Raw genomic sequence first — 24806 nt, 5'->3', positions numbered from 1 at the left:
ACGAGATTGGGGAGAAGTGAGTGGGAAAGGTGACTTTTCGAGACCCTTCAATGAATCATAAAGGTACAGAGAGATTCAGCAGTTCTGAGTGAGAGAGGGGGAGGTCATTTCAGCACATCGCAGACAAACCGAGAACGTTCGTGCTTTTGTCGTTTTGATTTTCGATACTGCAATTCGCTTTATTATTTTTTTTACTTTCCTGACTGCAAACCCGACTGGGCCGACAGAATTTTTTTGAGTGACATTATTATTTCTGCTGTAATAAATGTTCTAAGAAAGCTAATTTAAAAAAAAAAAAGTAATACAAACTTCTAAGCGCAAAGAAAAATGGTAAGTTGCAATATATGAAGGCAGTGTCACGAGCAATCTCGAGTGGGTCATTTTTTAAAAACGTGTGCTGACTGGGAAATGCGTGCAAAGAGTAATCATGTGGAAGAGGTTCAGACTCACAATCCATTTGGCATTTCAAAATCTGGACAAACTACTCACAAACTCCGCCTATTTCCTTTAAAAAAAAAAATCTCCCTGTAATGTAAGAAAAGAAGCCTTTCACTTTTAAAACCACTGACAGAAGCCTTCAGAATACAAGTTCCAGGAACACAGATTTTCCACGTCAATTCAACAAATCCGTAAGTTTCCGTCTCTAGAATTTTTTTTTTTTTTTCGAAGATAGAAGCGTGCCTGCACACCACCAGTGTGTTCAGAGGTTTCAATGTCACATACTTTTTAGTTTCTGTAAGAGCATTAAGACCAGCAGTTTAAAAGTCAGTTATCATCACTCACACACAACAATCATGCATGTGCAATTTAAACACTTAGAGACTGTGCAAACTCAAGTTCTATTATTAGTCCGATTTTTAGTTGAAAAGAGTTGCAGTATGCTCATGCAGATTTCATAGAAGAACAAATGAACAGAAAATTGTTTTCCGAGCACTTCTCTAAGTGAGACCACATTTTCTGTGGTGGAAGGTCCCCCCCCCCTGTGCTTGGGATGTTTACAGGATTCAAAGCTCCACCATGTCCAGCACAGGGAATGAGATCTTTGGACTGGCTGAGGGCCAGCAGCATTCACTGCAAGCTGCATGTGCAGTCTTGTGGAAATGAGGCTGATTGACGGGGTGAATCTGAACTGCATGATAACATCTTATAGCCTGGCAAGATTGGGGTTGGGGGGAGTGGGGCTGGGACTGGGATTGGGATTGGTGTTGGGGTTGGGAGGGGTTGGTGTTGAGGTTGGGGTTGGAGTTGGGTGAGGTTGGGGGTGATGAGAGACAACTAACGAAGGAATCAAATTTTCTTTCACTCCTATTCTCCTTCACTTTCTTCTTCTGCATGTATCTGTGTTGTGTGTGTATATTGTGTGAGAATTGGGACTGAGCCAAATAAAGAAAGGCTACAGATAAGGGCATGCGAGCACTAATGCAAATGTATTCCAAGGTTAAGATTTTGTCGCTCAAAAATGCATACACGCTTAAACACACACAGTTATCAACAGTGTATTATTGTGCGACTGTGCACAGACGGTTGAAGGATGAGTGAATGTTGACTCATTAGTTTGGTAAATGTACTTCATGTATTTTTGTCCTGTTCTTTATAAAAGAAATGGCTTTAAAGTTGAGACTTCTGTTGGGGAACGTATAACTACAAAAACAAAGACGGCCTTAAGGGGGGAAATTGGAAATGTTCCAAAGACAGTTACTAAAAAAACTGCTTTTCCCTTCTCTATGAAGTTGGCAAAGTATTTATAAGCATAATGCTCTGAAATGCAACAGAACTCCCCTTCAGGAGTTATTTTTGTTAGCCTGTGGGAGAGAAGGCCAAACTTTTATGGCAGCACAAAGGAACTGAAGCATTTTCTTGTTTTTTTTCATTCCTCAGCGATTCCCCTGAAACTGTCCTCGCCACGCAAGGCAGGGGAAATGACAGCTAACAATCGCAGCGGGACATGCGCAGAGGCGAGGCCTCAGGCGCAATGCAGGAGCCCATTTAACAGCATTAAGGTATGGCGACAGTTACAGAGCCCACCCTCAGCTTCTGTGCAATGCTCACACACCCCAGTGGCACTGACGCTGGGAGGCCGCATGATCTGTGCTCTCACACTGGAAAGAGAGGCCAGCAGGGAATGCAGCTGTTGGGGAGTTTGTTAGGACTTGTGCTATTGTATAGTGAACTAAACCTGCTTCCTGACTCTGTCCAGTTGTGCATGGAGGTAAAGTGTTCTTTCGCTAAGTGAAAACAATCTGCGCACTGAAGTCATGGGAAAAAGATCCAAACAGAGCACACTCAGCAGGAGATCCATTAACTTGCCTTTGTACATGTCGGAACAGTCTCGGCCAGGGCGACTTATCAGTGCGGCAGAATGCAAGGCAAGCTTTCAACTTTTGCCTTTAGGTTATAGGTTTATATAGATTTATTTCATAGCAGAAAGCTGTTTCTATATATATATATATATATATATTTATATATATGTATATACAAACATTTGTTTATAAAATTTCAACATGCATTTGTTTTTTCCTGTTCAAACCAAAAGTGCAAAGACCAAAGATGAAATTCCATCCTTCCTTTGTTTGGTGTGCAGTGAGGATTCAGATTACCGGGCAAACGCTTTACCATCTTCCAACACTCAATATCAGTAACTAAGTTTATTTAGTTTCCAAGTAAAGGTTGCAGCAGTCCTGAGTCTATCCCGAAAGAATAGGGCAGAAGGCTGAGAAGGTTACACCCTGGATGGGATGCTGGTCAGTTGCAGGGCAGCCACACACACACACACACACAATATGCAATTTAGAGTCTCCAGTTCACCTGAAATGCATGTCTTTATGCTGTGAAGGGAAACACAACACAAACAGACACGGGGAGAACATGGAAACTCCATACAGAATAATCTAGATTCAAACCTATGCTCAGTATGCTGTGAAGTGGCAGCACTACCCAGTGTGCCACTGTGCTGCCCACCTTTGAAGACACCCACATTTTTTGTTTTTAATTGTATAAAATTCATACTGATTCTCACTTAATCTAATGCGCTACACCGCCCCACATCCTGTCAATATTAAGTTAAAAAATATATATAATATATATATATATGCACAAAAAGACACACATGTGCATATAAATTTGCATTCATTTTTTTGAGTGCACTGTATCTGCAAAGCATGCAACAGCAAAGTCCTATTAAATTCTTGGAGTGATATTAATTATGCTTTTTGAAGCTGACAGTGTCCGACAGCCTCCAAATACTGAGACAACACTCTTAAGAAACAAACACACAAACAAAATGTAGCTTTACAAAAATTGTACTAGGCCTCTTATTGCTTTTGTTTCTTGTGCTGAGACACTATTTCCTGGTTCTCATTTTCTTCTCACATATTGTTCTCTAGCTTTCACCTCAAAAACTATGCAGCACTTCCATAGGTGGAGAAAAAAGGGCAGCAGTGTCAAAAATATTTAATTAAATATTTAGACTCAGGCCTCCACAAAATCTTCAGACTATAAGGTCAGTTTCCTGGGAGAGCTACATTTTATTATGTCACTTGTGTTTCATCTTTAGTGAGAAAAAAGATGTAAAAAAAAAAACCCACAAAAGGATCAAATGTTCCCCATTTCTATTTCCCCAGACAGGATGCTGAGATATCCACAGACTTCCTGTTTTCAGATTCACATCTCTTTCTTTTTTTCCTGTTCTTTAAGTTTCTTTAATTCCTTTTATTATATATTTTAAAACTCACCTTACTCAGCATTATGCTACAGGCTGCCTGTATTTTACTAACATATTAAACACTTATTTATTGAGTTTGTTTTGTATTTTCTCACAGGTATAGTAGCTTGACAGATTTGTTGACTTAGGACCAAGCCTGACAAACATATTACAATGTCTTCTATACTAAGGCACAGGGCTCAAGTCAATGGCCATCATGCTCTTCCCTTTGCAGTTCTTTGTCTTCTGCCATGGTCTTCTCCAGCTGGCCCAACTCCTGGTGTCAGGCTACCTGAAGGGCTCCATCTCCACCATCGAAAAGAGATATGGCTTCTCCAGCCAGAAGTCAGGCCTCGTTGCTTGCTTCAATGAGGTACAGGGTACTAGTGTATGAGTCTGTTCTGCTCTTGTTTAACAAAACTCAACAGAAAAAAATGCATTTCATCTCAGTGAAAAAACATTCGGTCCACATGATTTCTTCCATTCCGAGGGTTGGTTTGTTGGTTTTAAAAGTTTGTGAGTCAGTTATGACATTGTGCAGTCCTGGGCTCCTCACCTATTCCATATTCAACTATTCCTGTAATGTACACTGGCAAAAATGATGGTACTGGACTTTGTGACTGTACTTTTAAAATTGCATGTCTGTGTCTATCTCTCTGTCTCTTGGTGAAATGCACTTTTGCTTACTTGAGATATATACCGTTTTGGTGAAAAGCATCTGCTAAATGAAAAAATGTAAATGCAAATGTCAACATCCCAGACAGCTGTGCAGAGTGGGAAGCAACAGCAGGGTTTTTACCGCACACAGCCTGTCTTTCTCTCTCCCACTGAGCAGATCGTGGAGACCTAAGGGAAAGTGGCCCCTCCCTTCAGTGAGCTGCCATGGTACAGACAGGCAGACAGTTATTAACATGCCTGGGTGTTCTAAATGACCAGGCACACATATTTATAGCCAGTGTAAATAAGAAAGCCCAATAAAGAAGCCTGCACAGAGTTAGACCAGAGTGTTGGGGTTGCCTGGGCATCCATGATCCCTTCTTTTACCCCACATTTCAGACAAAATTCTTTAATATCCAGTACAAGTGTTAGAATAAAAGCATAATTACAATTTTTTTTTTTAAAGGCAGCGTAAGTTACATGTTATTTACCTTGAAGTGTGGGAAAAAAATGTCCATCAACTCAGAGCTGGAGGTATTATAAAGAGGTGGAAGATGAGAGAGAAGTGGCACATCACTGATGGGTTCAAAAATGGTTGAAGGCGTCGGATTGTCTACAGCTTGTTCACCATTTTTTTTGCTTCTTTTTCACTTTCTCCATTCTTTCAAAAAAATCATGGGAATGCTTTCAATTTGCTATCAGTCAGTGCATTGGGTGATGCTTTCGCAGGCAATTTGAATTGTTAAGTGAGTGTAATTTCTTCTTCATACAGTTTGTATTGCTAACAAAAAGTTTTTTACTTGAAAGTTCTTAAGTTGGGACCAACTGTCCTCAAAACTGGCTGTAGAAATTCAACTTCTGCTATAGCTATCCCTTTCAAGACATTTTAATACAATCTTACTGAGCTTCAATTATTATTTCATTAAAATGGCACTGTAGGTCAAATATAATTGTTCAGTGTTGCACTGCTTGCCAAAGACTACGCCCCTTATTGCTCCATTTGCATTAAATCCCCTAAAGCCCACAATTACTGAGATGTTTTATAAAAAAACCATCTTAATGATTGCTTGGCAAAAACACACGTTTTTTTTTAAATGTTAAATTTCACATTGCACTGAACATTTGAAAACAGAGTGGCATCATGACATTTTTCATCTAGTGAAGTGACAGGGACTGTGGTGCTGATTCCTTCTGTGCTGCTACCTCAACAGGTGGGGAACACTGCCCTTATTGTGTTCGTCAGCTACTTTGGGAGCCGTGTGCACCGGCCTCGTTGGATTGGACTGGGTGCGCTTGTTGCTAGCCTGGCTGTGTTCCTCATGGCCCTACCCCATTTCCTGAGCGGGCCCTACCAGTACAGTCACTCCATCAGCAGTGAGTGTCACTACTGCATGCATTACCCCTGTGGCCTCACCGCACTGGAGCAGCAAATGGGTCTGCGGGGTTTCTGCAGAGAAGGGCTCCACGTTGCTTGTTCTGTAGACAGGCAGACAAACCATAGACATAAATAGCAATACATGAAACTGGATATAAATCACAGAGAAAATATAACTTCTTTATGAAACATACAATCATATGTGTGAAATGGAGCCAATGAGAGCAGTCCATTTCTCAGTAAGGGCCCTGAAAAATCATACTGATGCTATTGATTACAGCTGTTTTGGCTAAAATTTAGCTGCCAGATCATTTTTATCCATTAATTTTTTACCATAAAATGTTCATCAAATGTCATTATTCAGGTTCTTAGCTCATGCTTTGAATGACTGAAATTAGTCTAATTAAAGGCCGTAAAAAAAAAAAAGCAGGGGACTGCACTTCTAGACCATATGCACCTTTCACACTTGCTCGAGACCCACTCTTCTCTTTACACTTGGTTACTAGACAACATGGACAAGGACTCTGCCCTGTACCATGCCACAGACAAGTCACACCTCAAGATGTCTCCCCAAAACTGCACCCAGCAGGAGAGCAGTACCAACCAGGAGGTGCTTCCCATCATGCTCATGGGCCAGCTGCTGCTTGGCATTGGTGGGGTGCCCATCCAGCCCTTTGGCATCTCCTACATTGATGACTACGCCAGCAAGAGAAACTCCCCATTGTACCTTGGTGGGTGACAGCTATAGCAAGCCCAGGTGGTCAAACCTGCTCTGTTAGAGACATGGTCCTCTTTTCAGAGAATGCATCTTAATTTTTGCCTGATTTACACCTGAACCACTAGGTTTAAACACTGTCAGAATAATACTGGCATTAAAGCAGTGAGGAACCAGGGTTGAGTAAAAATCAGCACAGCCTGTCTATCTTGAGAATCAGGTGACTTTGCTGTTAGCAAAGGACTGATTTACACTATGTCACATTAAAAGCAACTAATGTGAACGCTTAGGACATTTCTAATCATCTTTAAGATGATCCATTCAAAAGTCATATTAGGTAACCATAATTGTGGGCGAATGGCAGGAAATGCTTTGTTCCACTACTAATAATAAGTTTTATATTAGTTAGACACACACTTTCTGAACCGCTTGTCCCATATGGGGTCGCGGGGAACCGGAGCCTACCTGGCAACATAGAGCATAAGGCCTCAGGGGGAGGGGACACACCCAGGACGGGACGCCAGTCCGTTGCAAGGCACCCCAAGCGGGACTCGAACCCCAGACCCACTGGAGAGCAGGACCCGGTCCAACCCACTGCGCCACCACGCCCCCCGCTGTATTACTTATAAATTAACAAAAAAATTGTCACTTTAATTACTGTTAAGGTATTCGTGTTACTGAATGCAATGTTTTATATAGCAAAAATCTGTTCCATTTTGAATTTATGTTGTAGTTAAAGAATGGAGTAATACGCATGTTTTTGTTTCTTTCTCCTCTCTTTTCCAGGCATAATGTTTGCTGTGACAGTGATTGGACCAGCTGGAGGGTTTATGTTAGGCTCCTTATTGCTCCGGTTTTATGTAGACTTTGACAAACTAGCACCACGTAAGTTTATATTCTGTTGACTCATTACCATTGCTTGGCTGTTTATCTTAAGACCACACTGAAATTACCTCACTGAAGCACTGATCTGGTTCTTCTGATTTAAGTTCTGAAAGGAGAAGAGGTCCCCTTGTTATAAAGTTTTCAAGAACAGCCCCTTGTTGAGTTCCCTGTATTTTCAGGAAAACAGACATCTAAGAGCTTCTGCTGTGCAACTCTGGCTGCCTGTCGCTTAACACAGTTTTCTTGGGTGTTAATACTTACAAAGGCATTAGCTGGTGGGAGATTAAACTAGTTTAATTGAAATAAATAAGAAAGATATCCTCTAAATAAACTGGCATAATAAACTGATGTGCTTGAGCACATCATCAGTGAAAAGGCTTTTCTCCCTGTGTAGACTAAATGTGTACACACAAACTAATACTCTGCAAGAAAAATTTATTATGAGGATCCTCTGTAAATAGAGACAAACCAAAAAAAAAACATATATGTATTTAAAACTTTGGCAGTAGACAGAAAAAGCTAAAGTGGTGCTGGCCGTTCAAAAGAGATCCCAGTGTGTTAAATTACAGAGTGCGTCTCTGGATGGGAACTGAAGGGAATCTAAATATTTGGAGATAATTATACTCAGGCTAGTGGGGGGCGTGGGGGCGTGGTGGCGCAGTGGGTTGGACCAGGTCCTCCTCTCCAGTGGGTCTGGGGTTTGAGTCCTGCTTGGGGTGCCTTTCGACGGCCTGGCGTCCCGTCCTGGGTGTGTCCCCTCCCCCTCCGGCCTTACGCCCTGTGTTGCCGGGTAGGCTCCGGCTCCCCGCGACCCCATAGGGGACAAGCGGTTCTGAAAGTGTGTGTGTGTGTGTGTGTGTGTGTGTGTGTATACTCAGGCTTGGTTTGCTTTTATAAAGGCATGAGGTAACGGTTTATTTCCAGAAGTGGCTTGACCACAAAAATGCACATACATTTACTTTATTAGAAGACTAATATATCACATAAGGTTGAGTAAGGAAACGTCTACTTGTACCATATGTTAGTTCTTCAAAACAAGTATCGAATGGCCCTAATTTAAACCACTTCTTATGAGGCAATAAAGTAACCAGGCTTCAGTTGTTTCCTTGTGACTTTCTTGAAGCTTAAAGCTTGAAGCTTTGTATGACATATGTAATGAATTTCATGCTGGGACTTCATACAGTTGTTCATACAGTCCTGCATGGTACATTGTAACAAATGGAAACCATATCTTTGCTTATTGTGTTAATTATGGTGTTCCACTAACATGTAACTGGTAGAAGGAGTATTAGTTTTTCCTTGTACTGCTTTGTGATGCTCATCAACCTGAATATGCTGCCATCCAATTCTATAATTAAGAAGTTGTGACTACCTATTCTGAGAAAAGTGCAAGCAAATAAGTAATAATGATTATGTCTGTCCTTGCTACAGTGCTTCTGTATGGTTTTATTTCCAGATGAAATAGAGCTGGACACCGGTGACCCCCGATGGGTTGGGGCCTGGTGGTTGGGTTTCCTACTGGCTGGTGGCCTCCTCTTCCTCACATCCTTGCCGTACCTTTTCTTCCCCAGGAAAATGCCAAAAGAGGTAGGCTCATATATAGGTATGGGATTGTTCATTCACAAAATAGGTTTCACCTTAAGAGAAATATTTTCTTACCTATAACTGATTGTGTTGGTTGTGAGTATTGGTAGTTCTTAATGCAAGCCTTGATGTACTCAGCTTTGTTGCATGTAAGAACAGTGATATCCTAAGAGATGACTAAGTTGTTCAAAGTTCGAGTGTTTAAACACAACAAGGTGTGGTATCACGTGATATCACTCTTGTAAATGAAGTTGAGTGTGCTTGCCAGGAACTTGTTCAGACAAAATAGAAAAATAAAGTGTAACAGGTTAACCTGCTTCTCCCTGAAATACAGTGTTCGATGCAGCATTGTCTATTCTCTAGTTCACAGTGTCTGTGGTTTACCTCATTTTGACATTGCACCCATTTTCTTACCTATTGGTGATCTCTTAAAAAAGCATGTTTTGTGATCTTGTTGTTCTAAAACAATATCATAATTGGTATATATGTTCTTTGCCAATATACAGGCAATTGAATGGAGCAAAATAACAGATAGAATGTAACACAATGTAATTTAGGTTTCTTTATATTCTTTACAGATAATGATAGTTATAATTGCAGCAAAAAAAAGTAAAAAACATTCCAGATACAGTTCATCCATACTTCCTCATATTTTTACCATAAAAGACAGAGCAGATGGAGGCTTGCGTACCTTGTATGTGCTGAGTAGGGTGGAAAAATGCTCTGTCTGCAACAAGTCACCTCTACAAGCAATTTCAAGCGAAAATGCAAGATAGAAGTACCCTTTAAACATTTATTTTTTGTTTATTTACTTTTTATACTTTTATGCTCTGTATTATGTTTCTGTCTTATATACCATGCAGTATAAGCCTATCAATACAGGATGTGCTTACACTGAAGTTTGTTGGCAAAAGTACACATACAAATATAACTTGAAAAGCATATGTCAGCCACCTTTCTTCACAAGCAGTTCCAGTAGGAAGGATGAACTCTGATGTCAAGTCATATGGTGCATTGTCATTATTGCAATGGCTTATTGCTCAACTTCCCTTCATCAAGACTCAATTCTCTGATGTGGGTGACCACAGCTGAGTCTTCAAAATTCTTTTGTGAAAACAGTTACTTGGCAGGCATCAACAAAGATGAAGGATTTGTAGAATCTTAAAACAAGTCATACTGAAAAAATGGAAAATAGAAACAATCAATATGTTTGTGACAAAACATTATTTTCAATAACAGAGAACCAAAATCGGGCCATTTAAATATACTCATTCCAGAACATTCCACACTTAGGAAATGTTGTTTTTCACAATTAGGTGTCAGAAAGGAGATATTCCACTTGACCTTCTCTTAAACTGAAAGACAAATCCTGTTTTGTTCCTTTTTGTTTTGCTAGAACAACACTGGATGTCTGACTGAGTCTGAAATAAAGACAGGAAGCTCTCTGCAGAAGTACATACAATAGAGCAGTGAAAGTTATAAGTTATTGCAGTAGTGGGGGGGGGGTTATTAATTCAGCATCTCTCCACAGAGCTGTGATAAAAATATGCTTCATTGTCAGACATACAGCACCATGTTTTTGAAAAACTGGACTGAGAACTTGAATCGAGATTAATTTCTATTGAAAAGATTTTCCATGTTGTCCTTTCCTCTCAGATGTGTCACTTCCACTTTTGTGCACCCAGGGCTTTAAACTGCCACATTTCCAAGAAAAGACACATTTGGGTTAAACAACACTGTCAGATACAGTAAGGTCAGACTTAATAAAGGCCAAATATGAAATAATCATGAGTTATCACAAAGAAAAACTAAATTCAGGGGTACAATAGTTTTTCTTGTTGACATACCTCTCATATTTAGAGAATGGAGTGATGTGCACAATTACTCTGTAGGTCAGGCAAATAGTGTTAAAATACATAGAATTATGTCCTGGCAGTTGTTGGTTTAAACCTTATTATTTACTGCTGCTGTAGAACCCTAGGTAACTGTATTCATCCTGTATTGCTCTTGTAAAAATTCAAAGGGGTTTAAAATTGTGAAAGTTGCATTTGGAAAGAAGTGTCAGCTAAATTTTTTCAGGATGATACTAAATAGCAAACTCCCTTGTTGCTTATTCCTAGAGCTTTAGGATTACTTCTGTACAGATTAATGCTGACGTGCTGACATATTGTCTCTCTGCAAAGGAAACTGGTGATGGTGCCACAGAGCCCCAGTCTGAGAAGATGATCCAAAACAGGAAGGATCCTGTTCCTTCCACCAGTTACGCTGAGGATCTTTCAATGGTCAAGTTCTTGAAAGGTGAACTTTTGCATGCATCTAATAGTTTCCTTTGGTTGAACATGAAGTTATCTGATGATGATCATATTTTCCCTATATGAGAAGAGGGGTCAGCTAGTTTCAGTTCCTTGTTCACAATATTTTTGTTTGAAAGTACCATATTTAGAGGTCACACGTAAAAAATACAAAGTAACTGGACTTGTGATTTTATGCAAGTGAAAATCATATTTCTAAATTTGTTTTTCTTGAAAAGCTTTTCCTAAAATTGTGCTAAGGACACTGAAGAACCCTATCTACCTGCTGGTGGTGTTGGCCCAGGTCAACCTGTCTGCGATGGTGGCAGGTCTTGCCACTTTCATGTCCAAGTTCATTGAGCAGCAGTTCTCAAAAACAGCTTCCGTCTCAAACATGATAATTGGTGAGTAAGCAAAGGGTCTTGCTGTGCATGTTTCTGCAATGCCATTGAACCACCTCTGTGTGCAAGAATTTTCACATGACAGAACATGACTTAAAAGCAGTACTGAAAACATTTTTGAACGTGGTGTAATTTGAACCAATCTCTGTTGTCCCTCTCAGGTGGTGTCAACATTCCGGTTGCCATGCTTGGCATCATGGCAGGGGGGGGCATCATGAGGAGGTTGTGTATGTCAGTGAAAACTTCGGCCCTGATGTGCACTGCGATGGTCTTCACTGCGGTCCTCTTCGGCATTCCTCTCCTGTTCCTTGGCTGCTCAACACAGAATATTGCGGGAGTCTACCCCTCGAGGTAAACCTTACTGCAAGAGCAACGCTGTCGATGTCTGACTCATCTGATTGTGTTTTTGTGCTTGTTTGGTAAATCATTTGTCAGCATTGTGTTTGTTTGTTCATTCAGACAGTGGCAAGTGAACATACTGCCAGCTGCTTTTCATAGCTGAGTTGCTACAATAACTAGCTTGAGATTAACTCCCACATCCAACATTGCGGCTAACAAAGAAGTTATTTGAACCTCCTATAATTATTTTCATACAGAACAATGGTTTTCTCCAATAAAACTTACATCTTACAACTGTTCCACTGTGGAGATGACCTTTGGAATGGCATAACTTCTTGTGTATGGTCAAGGTTGATTACATATTCCTTTAGCCAAACAAAACAAAAGAAAAGCCTATAAAGCAAATATTTAATGCGGTGTAATGCCTATGTGTTTCAGGCTATTATTATTATAATGACAAAATCTTTATTCAGAAATTACAATGCTGCAACTTACTGTAGTAATCTCAGTACAGTAGAGCTCTTGTTAAGTCATGTTCAAAGGTGAGGTACAAACAGATCTGATGGGAACCTGTAGAGTGATTGGTATCAAAGTACATTTCAAAGTATTCATGTCTAAGCATGTCTAACTATGTGATGTGAAAGATAACACTGTCAGCAGCATTGGCAAAGTTACTGTAGGAGTTCTGTTCACCTTGGACTTTCTGTCAGTTAAGCCAGTTTTTGTGAACTGGTAGCAATGATTGTAGCAATGAACATGAGTGCACTGTGTTAACTCACAACTCAGCTTTTTTCACTGGTGGCTTAAGCAACAAACTATCTCTCTTTGTTATTAATTATTAATCTCTACATGGGATTTTATCTAAAGAAGAAAATAAGAGCAAGGTATTAGTGTTACTTGAGCCAGGCATTTACAATTTTCACCATTACAAAAAACTGAAATAAATAATAAATTTGTTTAACAGGGAACACAAATGTCCAGTGTCCTGACAAATTACATACTTACAAATAATGTTATACAAAAAGCTGCAGTACACAGTATGTAATAGTACATGTTTTAGGTTTTTCATAAAGTTCACTCACCATGGAGATCACAAGTAATGTAGCTAATAAGGAAACCACAGCATAGAGTAAAAAAAAATATATACACTGAAACTGGAAAATAAAGTAACTGGAGCACAGACGGTCTGAATGTGAATTAATGTTAAGCGGGCTTGGTTTCTTTCACTCAGGCTCAGAGCATGTAAGTATTTCCTGTGTACTGATTGTGATGATTCATGGACAGAACACAGCCTTGGAGCTCTAATTCCCCAGCCCCCACACAAATGGTATGCAGACTCCCAGTAAATCCAAATCCAGCTGTCTCCTCTTAAAGAAAGTACTCAGCTCCAGACTGAGCTCTGCAAATAGGAGGTCAGCAGCAGATACAAAAAAATTTCAGCAGCAGCAGAATCCAGGCTGTCTTGCTCAAAAAATAGTGACTCAAGGCACTCGACTGCCTCTTTCATAGCAACCTTTACACCATGCAGTGACCAACGCTTCCTTAAAGCATATATTTAGTTTTCACATATGGTCTGATTTATACCTCAAAATCTAAAATAGGCAAGTTTGTTGTCCATTATAGTTAGAAGGGCTATATTCAGACAGATGGGTCTGGGGTTTGAGTCCCGCTTGGGGTTCCTTGCGGTGGGCTGGCGTCCCATCTGGGGTATGACCCCTTCCCCTCCAACTTTGCACCCTCTGTTGCCGGGTTAGGTTTCCTTTCGCCGCGTCCCTGCTTGGAACAAGGGGTTTCTGACTCTGTGTGTGTGCGTGTGTTTGTGTATTTAGACGATGGCATCCAAAATGCCCTGCAAACACCCAAGATTCAAATGAGAGATTAGGGTAGCCCTCAGGAATCTTCCCTGTAAATCTAAAAATTAAGAGTTTCTTATCTGTCTTTTTGAAATGAAGGTCTTTGTAATTAACCTGGTTCTGTCAAGAGGCTTGACCTGACATGGAGGGCATGGGTTCCTGCTTTCCATTTGTTTTGTTTTCCAGTTATAAGCCAGAGCCTGCCTGCCATCTAAACTGCTCCTGTGATGATCAGGCTTTTAATCCTGTGTGTGGCTCAGATGGTGTAGAATTCAGGTCACCCTGCCATGCTGGTTGCTGCATGAGAAACTTTAAGGAAGGTAAAATTCTGGTGAGTGCATGTACTCCCCCTGCTCTGTTCACTTGGAAAGCTGAAGTAGAAAGTAAATAGAAAGCACATAGTTCATGCTCTGTGTTTTTTCTCTGTTGCAACACCTCTGTCATCTGAACATCTGCCAATATCAATACTGGATTGTGCATGAAGAATCCATGTTTTTATAAAAAGCCTTCTGAGCTGAGTTCAAAATCCTTTTGTTGCGTTTGGCATATCAGTTGCTTCTGCTTCCTGTTTGTACGTTGGCCAAATGATCGTTGTGCGCAAGGTTCAGATAAATATTGTTTTTACAGGTATTTCCTCCACTGCTGGTAAAGAACAGTGCCATGGTTTGTGTTCCCATTTGAAAAGAAACATTAAAATTTTCACATCTGCATACAGCTGTAAATTTTGGCATAATTTAATATCACCATGATTTCACAAAATGTTAACCAATCTAAAATAAAACAACAGTTTTATGGTTTAAGCACCAAATTGTGTTATCTTTTTTAAGAAGCAAATGGACAGTAGACAACTTATTGTACATGCTGGACACCACTACTGAGGGAGTAGCTGCAGGATGCAATTTGTTCTCAACAGAATTAGCAAACTTAAGGTCACAGAGAGCAACTGGAGTGTGAATAATATGATTCGAGCAACCTTAGCAACATACAGAGTCATATCAGGCTAAAAAAAGGTTAACTTTATGTAAATTATAAGTGATATAATAGAAACAAAAAACCATTTGGAGCTCGGGAAAAAGAACTTTCAGATTCCTCCTGGTCACACACAGCAAACATATTCAGTTGTTCTTTGAGACAGATGTAGAGATACAATGGAGATAAATCAAAACTAGTAATCCAATTAAAAATTGGAGATATTTTTGCAGATACAGGATCTGGGTAAACCTGTGAGCCCCACTTGGTGTGTTTTTGAGCTACTTGTCCTAAATTGCTCATTTGCTTGATTTAAAAATTAACACATAAACAGATTTCTTGCCAGTCTCATTTCTTCAAATCCTCTCCTAATTTTCAGCTGAAAAAATTACTTAAGCATTTTGAACACCTTTTCATTGGTGCAGTACCTTTGCCCTTCCCCAGACTTTACACAACAATCTTTTGGTTATATTCAGTTCCTTAACCATTATTGTACCTATTGACCTTGAGCCTTGATAAGAGTAAAATGAGTTACATGTGCTGGTTTGTCTCCAATTCTGCAGAACTATACTAACTGCAAATGCATTGGGGCCAATGGTTCTGGGTTTGCTGTGCCTGGGTCCTGTGGGACAGGGTGCGCCCACCTCTTCCTCCCTTTTGTAGTCCTTTGTGCCCTGACTGGATTTGTGGCCTCCCTTGTCCAGACACCCTCCTTCATGATGATACTCAGGTAATGGCTGCTTATTGCTTTTGTAGTCTTCAGTTCTTCTCTGAAATTTAGGGTTGCCAAGTTGATGGTGACTGAATGGCAGAAAAGTTTTTTGTCAACAGGAAAATGAGTAACAGCAGATTGTATAGACCTGTCAATAGCAATCATTAAAGGTTCTTAGTCTTTCTCCAGAAAAAGTGAGCTGTTGACTTTTCAGCCCCTACTTCCTTCTTTTGTTTAGGACAGTGAAGCCAGAGGATAAGTCATTTGCCCTGGGGATTCAGTTTATGATGTTCAGAGTGCTAGGTGAGTATTCAGAATCTTAAGGAAACTGCAACAGCTGGTTCAATCTGTCCAGTAGTGTAATATACTAATTAAGCAAAAGAATTTTCATTATGAAGTATTGTTAGTAGGAATGAAAGTCTAAATATTCCTTGTACTTCTTTTTGCTGATTCAGACTTTGTAGGCGTATTACCAATTCCAAAAAAATGTAGAACTGAATCACTTGGTTGCACAATAGTGCATCCTAGTTTTCAGAATGTGCGTCACTACTTGTGTCTTTTTCATTTGAAGTGGTATCTTAGTAAGATATAGAGAACAAATGTCAGTTGTGCTTCATTCTCAGGAAGAACTAAAGTTATGAAGCCCATGGATATGTGAAAACTAATTTGCCTGCCAGTTATTTCCACAGTTTTAATGCTAGTGATCTTTGTGTGCTGATGGGTACTGTGAAAACACAACAAAGTGACAAAAAAAAATGTGTGTGAAGTTTATTATATTTTCTCTTGCAGCCTTCATGCCAGGCCCAGTTTTATATGGAAGTGCCATTGACACGACTTGCATCTTATGGGCAAAAAAGTGCAACAAAAATACTTCCTGCCGCTACTACAACTTGGATCATTTTCGACAGAGGTATGACCACTGAGGGTCATCTGTTTTGCTGTCATTTCCTCTTTCAAAAGTCACTGATCTCATTACTATCCTTACTCTCATAATTCTCTAATAATTCTGCCATCAGGTAAAATTTGGGTATGAACACTAGCACTTAATGAAATTTCAGCACTGGATGCCTGTTGTACCCTTTTGTGAAAACCCCTTGTCTCTGTAACTTCAATGAATACAGAACTATATACTATATGTCAAGATGTATAACTTTAAAAGCTACAGGTTGACTAAGTCTCGTTTACTTGCTAGGAACCTAAGCAACTGTCATACACTTTAAATTACAACAGGCAAAGGAGCAATCCTAAAAAATTAATCTCACCCACAGGTTCCTCGGCCTTCAGGTGTTTTTCTTATTTGGGGCATTCGTCTGCTTCCTGCTGACCCTCAGGAAAATTAAGGGAAGTGAACCACTGGACAGTGAGGAGAACAAACCAAACAGGCTTCCTCTCATCAGTAAGCCAAGCAAGTCAGAAGAAAATGAAAAAATGTGTAAATCTGAGGCATGATAATACAACTTTGCTATAAGCAGCTTTCTGAGGTACTGGGGTTTCCTTCTGGCACCCTTGTCAAACGGACCCCTCTGGCACTTCTTGTGAATTCAAGTGGTCAGCTGGAGCAGACCACCAGAGTTTTCACACAGAGATTGTGGAGTGTGATGCCAATGTGAGTGAATCACACATTTTGTGGGTTAAAAAAACTTCACAGACTAAGGCATTACAGATACTGTACATCCTCAGTCTCAGGAAATTTCTTTGCCCATTCCCACCAGATGTGAGCAGCAGCTGTCTTCTAACTAAGCTTGTAATGATAAAAGAATGTGATATATGATTATTGTGTTTTCTTTTTTCTGTGTCATTGCATATTTTTTATGATCATTTTAAGTACTCGCATAGTTATACTGCAGTGTTGTTGTTGTATATGCTTGCTCCAGGCTTTTAATATACCTAAACCACTTAACTGCATCTACCAAAGTAAAAAAGTACATTTCTCTGATGTCGTTCTGTATGGTTTTAAAGTACTATGTTCACAATTTTTCTGAAGATGTTTGAATGTTGGGGGTGCGGTGGTGCAGTAGGTTGGACTGGGTCCTGCTCTCGGGTGGGTCTGGGGTTCAAGTCCTGCTTGGGGTGCCTTGCGATGGACTGGTGTCCTGTCCTGGGTGTGTCCCCTCCCCCTCTAGCCTTACACCCTGAGTTGTTGGGTTAGGCTCTGGTTCCCTGTGACCCTGTATGGGACAAGTGGCACAGAAAAGTGTGTGTGTGTGTGTGTGTGTGTTTGAATGTTTAGTTTAACTCAACTGTGATTTTCAAAATGACACGTTGTTTTTGTTGAAAGCCTTCTGTTCTGAACTCCGTGTTTACAAAATGCTACACTACTGCACAGAATGTGAAATGCAATTGCATATCGTATTTTTATAAAGCAATGTGTTACACAGTTGTATCATTCACATACCCTGGTTCAGCCAATTTTTGTCACATCTCTATGTTTCAGTGGGTTTATTTACCCATGTACTAAATGCAAAATTCCTTCCAGAGTATGCTATGATATTTGTATTTTCATTGTACTAAAATTTCTTTCACTAGTGCCACAATACCAAACCGTACAATGGTGAACTACCATGAAAATAATCTTCCACCTGTGCAGTTTATGTGTATACATGTAGAAGTTGAGATATACTCTTTTTGATGATGTGATATTTTTGTACTATTAACAAGTTATAAAGAATATAAGAAGAAATATAAGAAATCTTCTAAGGACCTGAACATATTCTCTGAGCCATGTAGAGTTTCACATATAGTATCACCCTACTATCTGGAACAATAAATAAATAAGTTTCTTCGTGTAACTCATTGCCTTTTTAATATTATGTGAAGTCACTGTGTTGGATATCCTTGACATATGAAGCTGTGCTTTTGAATAGTGAAGATTTTCTGGTTTGGCCTGTCTGCAAAGAGCAGTACACTGTTTAGGATACAGAATCTCTGGTTTAGGTCACAACATCAGATAAGCTCAAGTGGCTTGGTTTGGACTTGTCCAGAGATTGAGTTATATTACAATTTGTATGGAACAGGCAAGTTGTTCTCAAAGTTTAATAAATTCTCTTTTAGAATAGAGTAAGATTATTCTGTCACAATTATTGACTCGTGAAATACATACACACACACACACACACTTTCTGAACCGCTTGTCCCATATGGGGTTGCGGGGAACCGGAGCCTACCCAGCAGCTCAGGGAGTAAGGGACACACCCAGGACAGGACGCCAGTCCACCACAAGGCACCCCAAGCGGGACTCAAACCCCAGACCCCCCAGAGAGGAGGACCCGGTCCAACCCACTGCGCCACCGCACCCCCAGACTCATGCCATAGAAAAAAGTCATTTACTGTAACTAGCTAATAAAAGGGAAAATTGTCAGTTCTTGGCTATGTAAAACTCATGAATGAGTGAAAATTCCCTGGAACTGTGGGTCAGACTTCCAGTCCTACCAGAATTCTCCCCCTCACTCTTTTTCCAAAGCACTTGGAACAGTCCTGCTTTCAGCATTTTCCAAGAATTTTTACTTTCACTTTCGTGTTCAGTGCTTTCCTTTTGTTGTGGCAGCAGTACTGTGCAAGCACACATGCACGCACACCCTCTGAAATGTTTATGATTCAAATCAACAGATAAGGGGCAGGAACGAATGGGATGGCACACCAAACAGCACCTTTGCATCACAGCACCTGAAGGGTATGAGAAGATGTGGATTCGATCCCTGCTCGGGCTGTGTGGAGTTTGCATATTTTCCCTGTGTTTGCGTGGGTTTCCTCCCACAGTCCAAAGATATGCTGTTCAGGTTCCCGCATAGTGTGTGTGACAGAGAGAGAGCGCGTGTGTTCCACCGATGTATAGATGAGTGACCCATTATAAGTAGTGTATCTAGCCGTGTAAATTACCTTGGTGAATAAGGTGTATGGGCTGATGACAGTACATAGAGTTTACTGGAAGTTGCTTTGGAGAAAAGTGTCTGCTAAATGTTGAAATCAAGACCGCTTATGTATGAATAAAGTTTTTCCCTGTGTTTTGTACCATGATTTCTATGTTGAACACATCTGTATAGTTAGTTATATTTTTAGTAAAGTTATTTCTTTTTTAGGGGTGTGGTGGCGCAGTGGTTTGGACCACGGTCCTGCTCTCCGATGGGTCTGGGATTCGAGTCCCGCTTGGGGTGCCTTGCGACAGACTGGCGTCCCGTCCTGGGTGTGTCCCCTCCCCCTCTGGCCTTACGCCCTGTGTTACCGGGTAGGCTCCGCGACCCCGTATGGGACAAGCGGTTCTGAAAATGTATGTGTGTATTTCTTTTTTATCCAATGATAATGCATTATCAAAACTTTGGAGTTTGGAGTATTTGTATGTGTGCTGACAGTTGTTAAAACAAGGTTAACACATATGTGTCATCATGTTAAGAGCTGAACTGGTAAATTCTATGTCACACAGAAGTCCAGCTGGTTTTTAACTCTTAACTCAAAATCTCAACTTAACCTTGAACTTAACAGGACCACAAGAGGCCAGTATAACATAGCTGAAGTATACCATTGGTGCGACGACATTAGAGTCAGCTTCCATATTTTGGATAGTGTACAAAACTGATATAAACCAGGATATATTACAACAGTAGCTGCATGTAGGATTTTTTCATTAATAAACTGATAACATTGTACACGCTTTTCAAGATGAGGGGAGAAGTGAGTCCGAAAAAGACCCTTTTTCAGTGTTGAGAGATTCAACAGTTCTTAGTGAAAGAGGAGGGTCATTCCACTACATTAGACCCAAAACCTAAAACTTTTGTGCATTTGATTTTGAACTTTTTGTGCATGGAACCACAAAGCCAGTGGAAGCAAAGCAATAATGCAGTCTGGCTGAGCTGTAGTGAGTGACCATAGTCAAAGTCAACTTTATTGTCATTCCACCTATAGGTGAGTTACACATACAGGGGAAAGAAATTTTTTCTCTCTTTGAACCTCTGTGGCACATAAGAAATATAGTGCAAGACAAGTGCAAACACAGGACACTGCAGTACGTAGGCCAGAGTCTGGCAACAATATACATAATATACAATATGCACAGGCAATATAATACTAAAAAGATTCACATATGATGTACAGTACAAAAAGAAAATCATACAGGACATGTAATTTACTGTCACGCCCCCCTTGGCTCAACGAGGATCACCTGCTGCAGATCAGGGGATAGGCACATAAAAAAGAGGTTTGGAGCGCACGCAGACGCAGAACCTTGTTCAGCCTTGTTCATCGCTCTTCGTGCGTGCTTACTGCCTTACCTACCTTTTCTATTCCACCCGTCCTCAACCCTGTTCTCCCGTCTCCTCTCCCGTCCTTCTTTTGACTCCACGATCTCCTGCTTGTCTCTCAGATTACGGCTTTTGGATTGTCCCCTTGGTTACATTTGTACATTGGCGACCCTTGGTATGTTTTGTGACTGCGTTCTTTAGATTTCCCTATTAAACTCCGACGCTCTGCACTTATGTCCGATGGCTTCCTTCCGGTGAATGACACTGGACACCATGACATTTACATTGTAGCACTAGTGACAAAATACTAGACACTACAGACAATAAACACTACACAGGCAGTGGTGTGAGCTGTAGGACCACAATAAACAAATAGTGGGACAGTGTGTGTTAAAAATTTAACAGTTCAAGTACATTTTTGAAGGGTAATATCCCAAGGCACGGAGGATTCGGTTATTTGAGTAATGCATAATTTTGTTTCACAATAATGTGCTTTTGTATATTTTTTTGTATATTTATTGTATGGGTGGTCTGGGGGTTCATGCTGTTAAGGATTCTCACAGTCTTAGGGAAGAAGCTGTGGCGCAGTCTGGAGGAGGTGGTACGGATACTTTGGTATCTTCTGCTGGATGGCAGGGGGATGAAGAGACTGTGGGAGTGGTGGGAGGGGGCAGATGTGATGGTGAGTGTTTTGCGGGTTGACCATATTTGGTAAATGTCCTGTATGGAGGGGATCAGGTCTTGTAGATACAGTGAAGCAGATCTTTTAATGGTTTTGTAGGCTGTAACCAGAGTTGTGAATTTCATGCAGACAGCTGCAGGAAGCCAATGGAGAGAGATAAGGAGGGTAAATGGGAATACTGGAACATGGAAATGCTTTGGTAGGTCAAACATGACTCATACAACAGCATTCTATATCAGAATCTCTAGACAGGCTCAATGACAGAGGCTGTAAGACCAGACAAGGGAGAGATGCAATAGTCCAAGCAGGATATTGCATAGAGTTTGCATGGAGTATAATGCATGCTTATTCATTAGTGTTTAAATTGGAAGTTTTTCCTCTAAAATAAACAAACCATTGAAAGATGAAAGGTTTTACAGTTTTGAACTGTGTAATCACCAAAATTACGTTCCCAACATCTGTCACGCTACTATGCCATACTCAAATCAATAACTCGATTTTCCATTTTTCCTGTAGTTACTGGATATTGCATTAAATTACATGTAATGAGGGGTAGAGAAAATGTACAGATGGCTGTGAAGCTGTAATAAAGTTGGTTAGCAATGAAATAAAGATGCATGTGTATCATTGGTGAGTGTGAGTACAGCGAGGCCCGACTATTTTCTAGGCTTTTGAGCTGCGGTTATCATGACAAACAGAGGACACGGAGGAGGCTGTACCCAAGCGCAGGATCGTTTATTCAGTACCAAAGGATTAGACGTGCTCTTGGGCAGGGGCAAATGGTCGGTCGATCGGTGAACTGAACAGAGGCGAAGACCTGAAGTTGTGGTTGGGGGACGAAGCAGGCAGTTGTTACCAAAAAGATGTGGAATGATTCTGGGGAACGATAAGGAACAGGACTTGGGAAAAGCAAGGCGGAGACAGTTTGAGAGTGCAGAGGGGAACAGTTGTCTTAAGTGAGATTCTGTAACTGGGGAGTGGTCAAGTGGTGTCTTTTGTAGCCAGATCCTTTGATTGAAGCCAGTTGCTTAATCAGAGCCAGGTACTGCTTGTTGGGGTGAAGGGGTGGTTGTGACAGTGGTGACAATTTGAAAAACTGAAACCATGGTGTGTGTAAAGAGGAAAAGCACTACCAGTATCTTTTATATTTCATAATACAGGATCAAATTTTCCCCCCAATTTTTTTTTTTTCCAATATCTCCATACCTGAGAAGTTATCAAGAGTTTCAATTCCCTCTTTTGCTTTTAAACTACATACAGTTGATTTTCTGTACCTGTTTCTGTAACTTTAAAGAGCATTAAAAAAGTGCTTTTCTGATGGTCTTTGGTGGATCACTGGGGAATTTTGGAAGACGCAGTTAAAGCTGTAGGTTATGTTAAGAGCTGTGAAAGATGTAGGGCAGAGAAAGGTCAAAGACTGCTTCAATTAATGTTATACACTGAAATCTACAGCTGTCCATAACAAAAAATGAATAAAATCACAGATATTCCAGTTAACATTTGTTTGGTCTGTAAAATTTATGTGGTACAAACAAAATGCTTATCACTTTCAGCAGAATTTGGGTTTAAATGTATAAAAAAAGAAATGAAGGATATAGGGGTAACTAATGATTTTTACTCATTTAAAGAATTAATTACGCTTCATCATGGACTGATCATGCAAAATCTTGAAAGTTAATTTTCCTTAAATTAAACCATGCACGTATAAATCCCTTCATCTAATATAGTGCAGTAATTTATGTCCTTCCCTGAAAGGTCAATGACAAAATCCCTTGCTTCATTAGCTTTTCCGTACATCTACACATGCATAAAAACCATGATACAGGCACATATGCAGAGCCACTCCAGTGTCATTTTCTCCTAAAGGACATTAATAGCAATTCTTGTTTAACTGGTAAACTACTTTTAAATGCTGATTTTAAGTGGAATATCACCCCTTCAATGGCTTAGGCAGAGATAATTTTCAAATCACTCACTTCCATTTTCAATGATTTTCATCAAGAGGTGACTAGAGTACAGCTCAAAGAACAAACAAGGTGTAAAATCCTGCTTTCCATAATTTTTCCCAATTACAGCTAAAGTACCAGGTTGCAATAAAATCACTCTTGCATCTAAAGTTTATGCGCATTTTAAATTAGGGATGGCTGGGCCTGGTAGTCAGAATCTCAAAATGAAAACTGCAAAAATATTACTAAGTAATTTGAACTGTTGAAATAATTAGGAAAAACCTAACTGTGAGCACACATTCTTAAGACAACATTTTGCTATACTCAAAGAAATGGGTATTCATTGGAAGAACGGTGGAAATATGCTGGAAAATAGAAGGTTTATGAAACATCTTGACATCAGATTTAATTTGATTTTGCAAGAGAGATATAAGTTAATGTTATTTTGACTAATTTTTTAACATTGCACAAATGAAAAGGATCTGTTGTATTGACACATTTAAGTATTTAAGAAAATTGTTATCCACCACCCCCTACTGGTAAATAACAAACTAGGTTTGCTTGAGACTTTCATGTCTGCAACTATGTCTCCTTCTCTTAATGCAGTGCATAAATTGTACTTTTGCTGAGATGTACGTTGCTTTGGACAAAAGCGTCTGCTAAATTAATAAATGTAAATGTAAATGTATATGTAAAGGGATAGAACCATTAAATATTTTCTGTTTTATATGTGCAGACCAGGAAGAATAAATTTGATGCCAGTCTCACAGCGGAAATGAGTCATGAAAACACTCTGGAGAATCATCCACAAATTCTTTTTTCATATAACACCAATTTTATGGTGTCAAAAAAATTCCAGAATGAGAAAGGGATTAAATTCCCATTAAATGAAGAGTCAGCATCATCAGTTTTCACTAAAAGAGAAACACACACATTAATTTATTTGTATATTTATCACAGCTTCCGGTAAAGTGAAGATGATGAAAATATTGCTCAGATGTTCAGTGGACAAACTAACATGAGATTTAAATATATTTAATCATTCTTCAGTCCATTGATAGATCAGACCTCAAGTAACTCATTTTTAGCTTGTCAGTCAAAGTGAAAATATCTTCCACTTCACCTTTAACGAACTAACATTTCAGTAATGCGTACCCACAAACTTAACACTAACCCACCCATGTAGTTTATTACTTTGCGTAAAGTAGTATAATTAATTTTAAACAAAAAGCATACTTAAGAACACACACACACATTTTCAGAACTGCTTGTCCCACACGGGGTTACGGAGCCTACCCGGTAACACAGGGCGTAAGACCGGAGGGGGAAGGGGACACACCCAGGACGGGACGCCAGTCCGCCGCAAGGCACCCCAAGTGGGGATTTGAACCCCAGGCCCACTGGAGAGTAGGACGTGGTCCAACCCACTGCGCCACCACACCCCCCCTCTTACTTAAGAACACATC

General features: G+C 40.1%; 1 protein-coding gene across 1 annotated transcript; it reads left to right on the top strand.

Moving 5' to 3' along the window:
* The first annotated feature begins 485 nt into the window (after nucleotides 1-485).
* Nucleotides 486-17537, top strand: slco2b1 (solute carrier organic anion transporter family, member 2B1). The gene is made up of 15 exons (XM_018730511.2): nucleotides 486-629; nucleotides 1879-2000; nucleotides 3936-4073; nucleotides 5569-5731; nucleotides 6239-6463; nucleotides 7234-7332; nucleotides 8789-8919; nucleotides 11100-11214; nucleotides 11447-11611; nucleotides 11770-11959; nucleotides 13987-14131; nucleotides 15333-15499; nucleotides 15720-15784; nucleotides 16271-16391; nucleotides 16750-17537. The coding sequence occupies exons 2-15, from the start codon at nucleotides 1920-1922 to the stop codon at nucleotides 16928-16930; spliced, it is 1986 nt and encodes a 661-aa protein (XP_018586027.2). The 5' UTR covers nucleotides 486-629; nucleotides 1879-1919; the 3' UTR covers nucleotides 16931-17537.
* Nucleotides 17538-24806: the final 7269 nt, after the last annotated feature.

Source organism: Scleropages formosus, chromosome 4 (assembly GCF_900964775.1).
Source record: "Scleropages formosus chromosome 4, fSclFor1.1, whole genome shotgun sequence".
Classification (NCBI taxonomy): domain Eukaryota; kingdom Metazoa; phylum Chordata; class Actinopteri; order Osteoglossiformes; family Osteoglossidae; genus Scleropages; species Scleropages formosus.
This window is presented reverse-complemented; position numbering and strand designations above follow the sequence as displayed.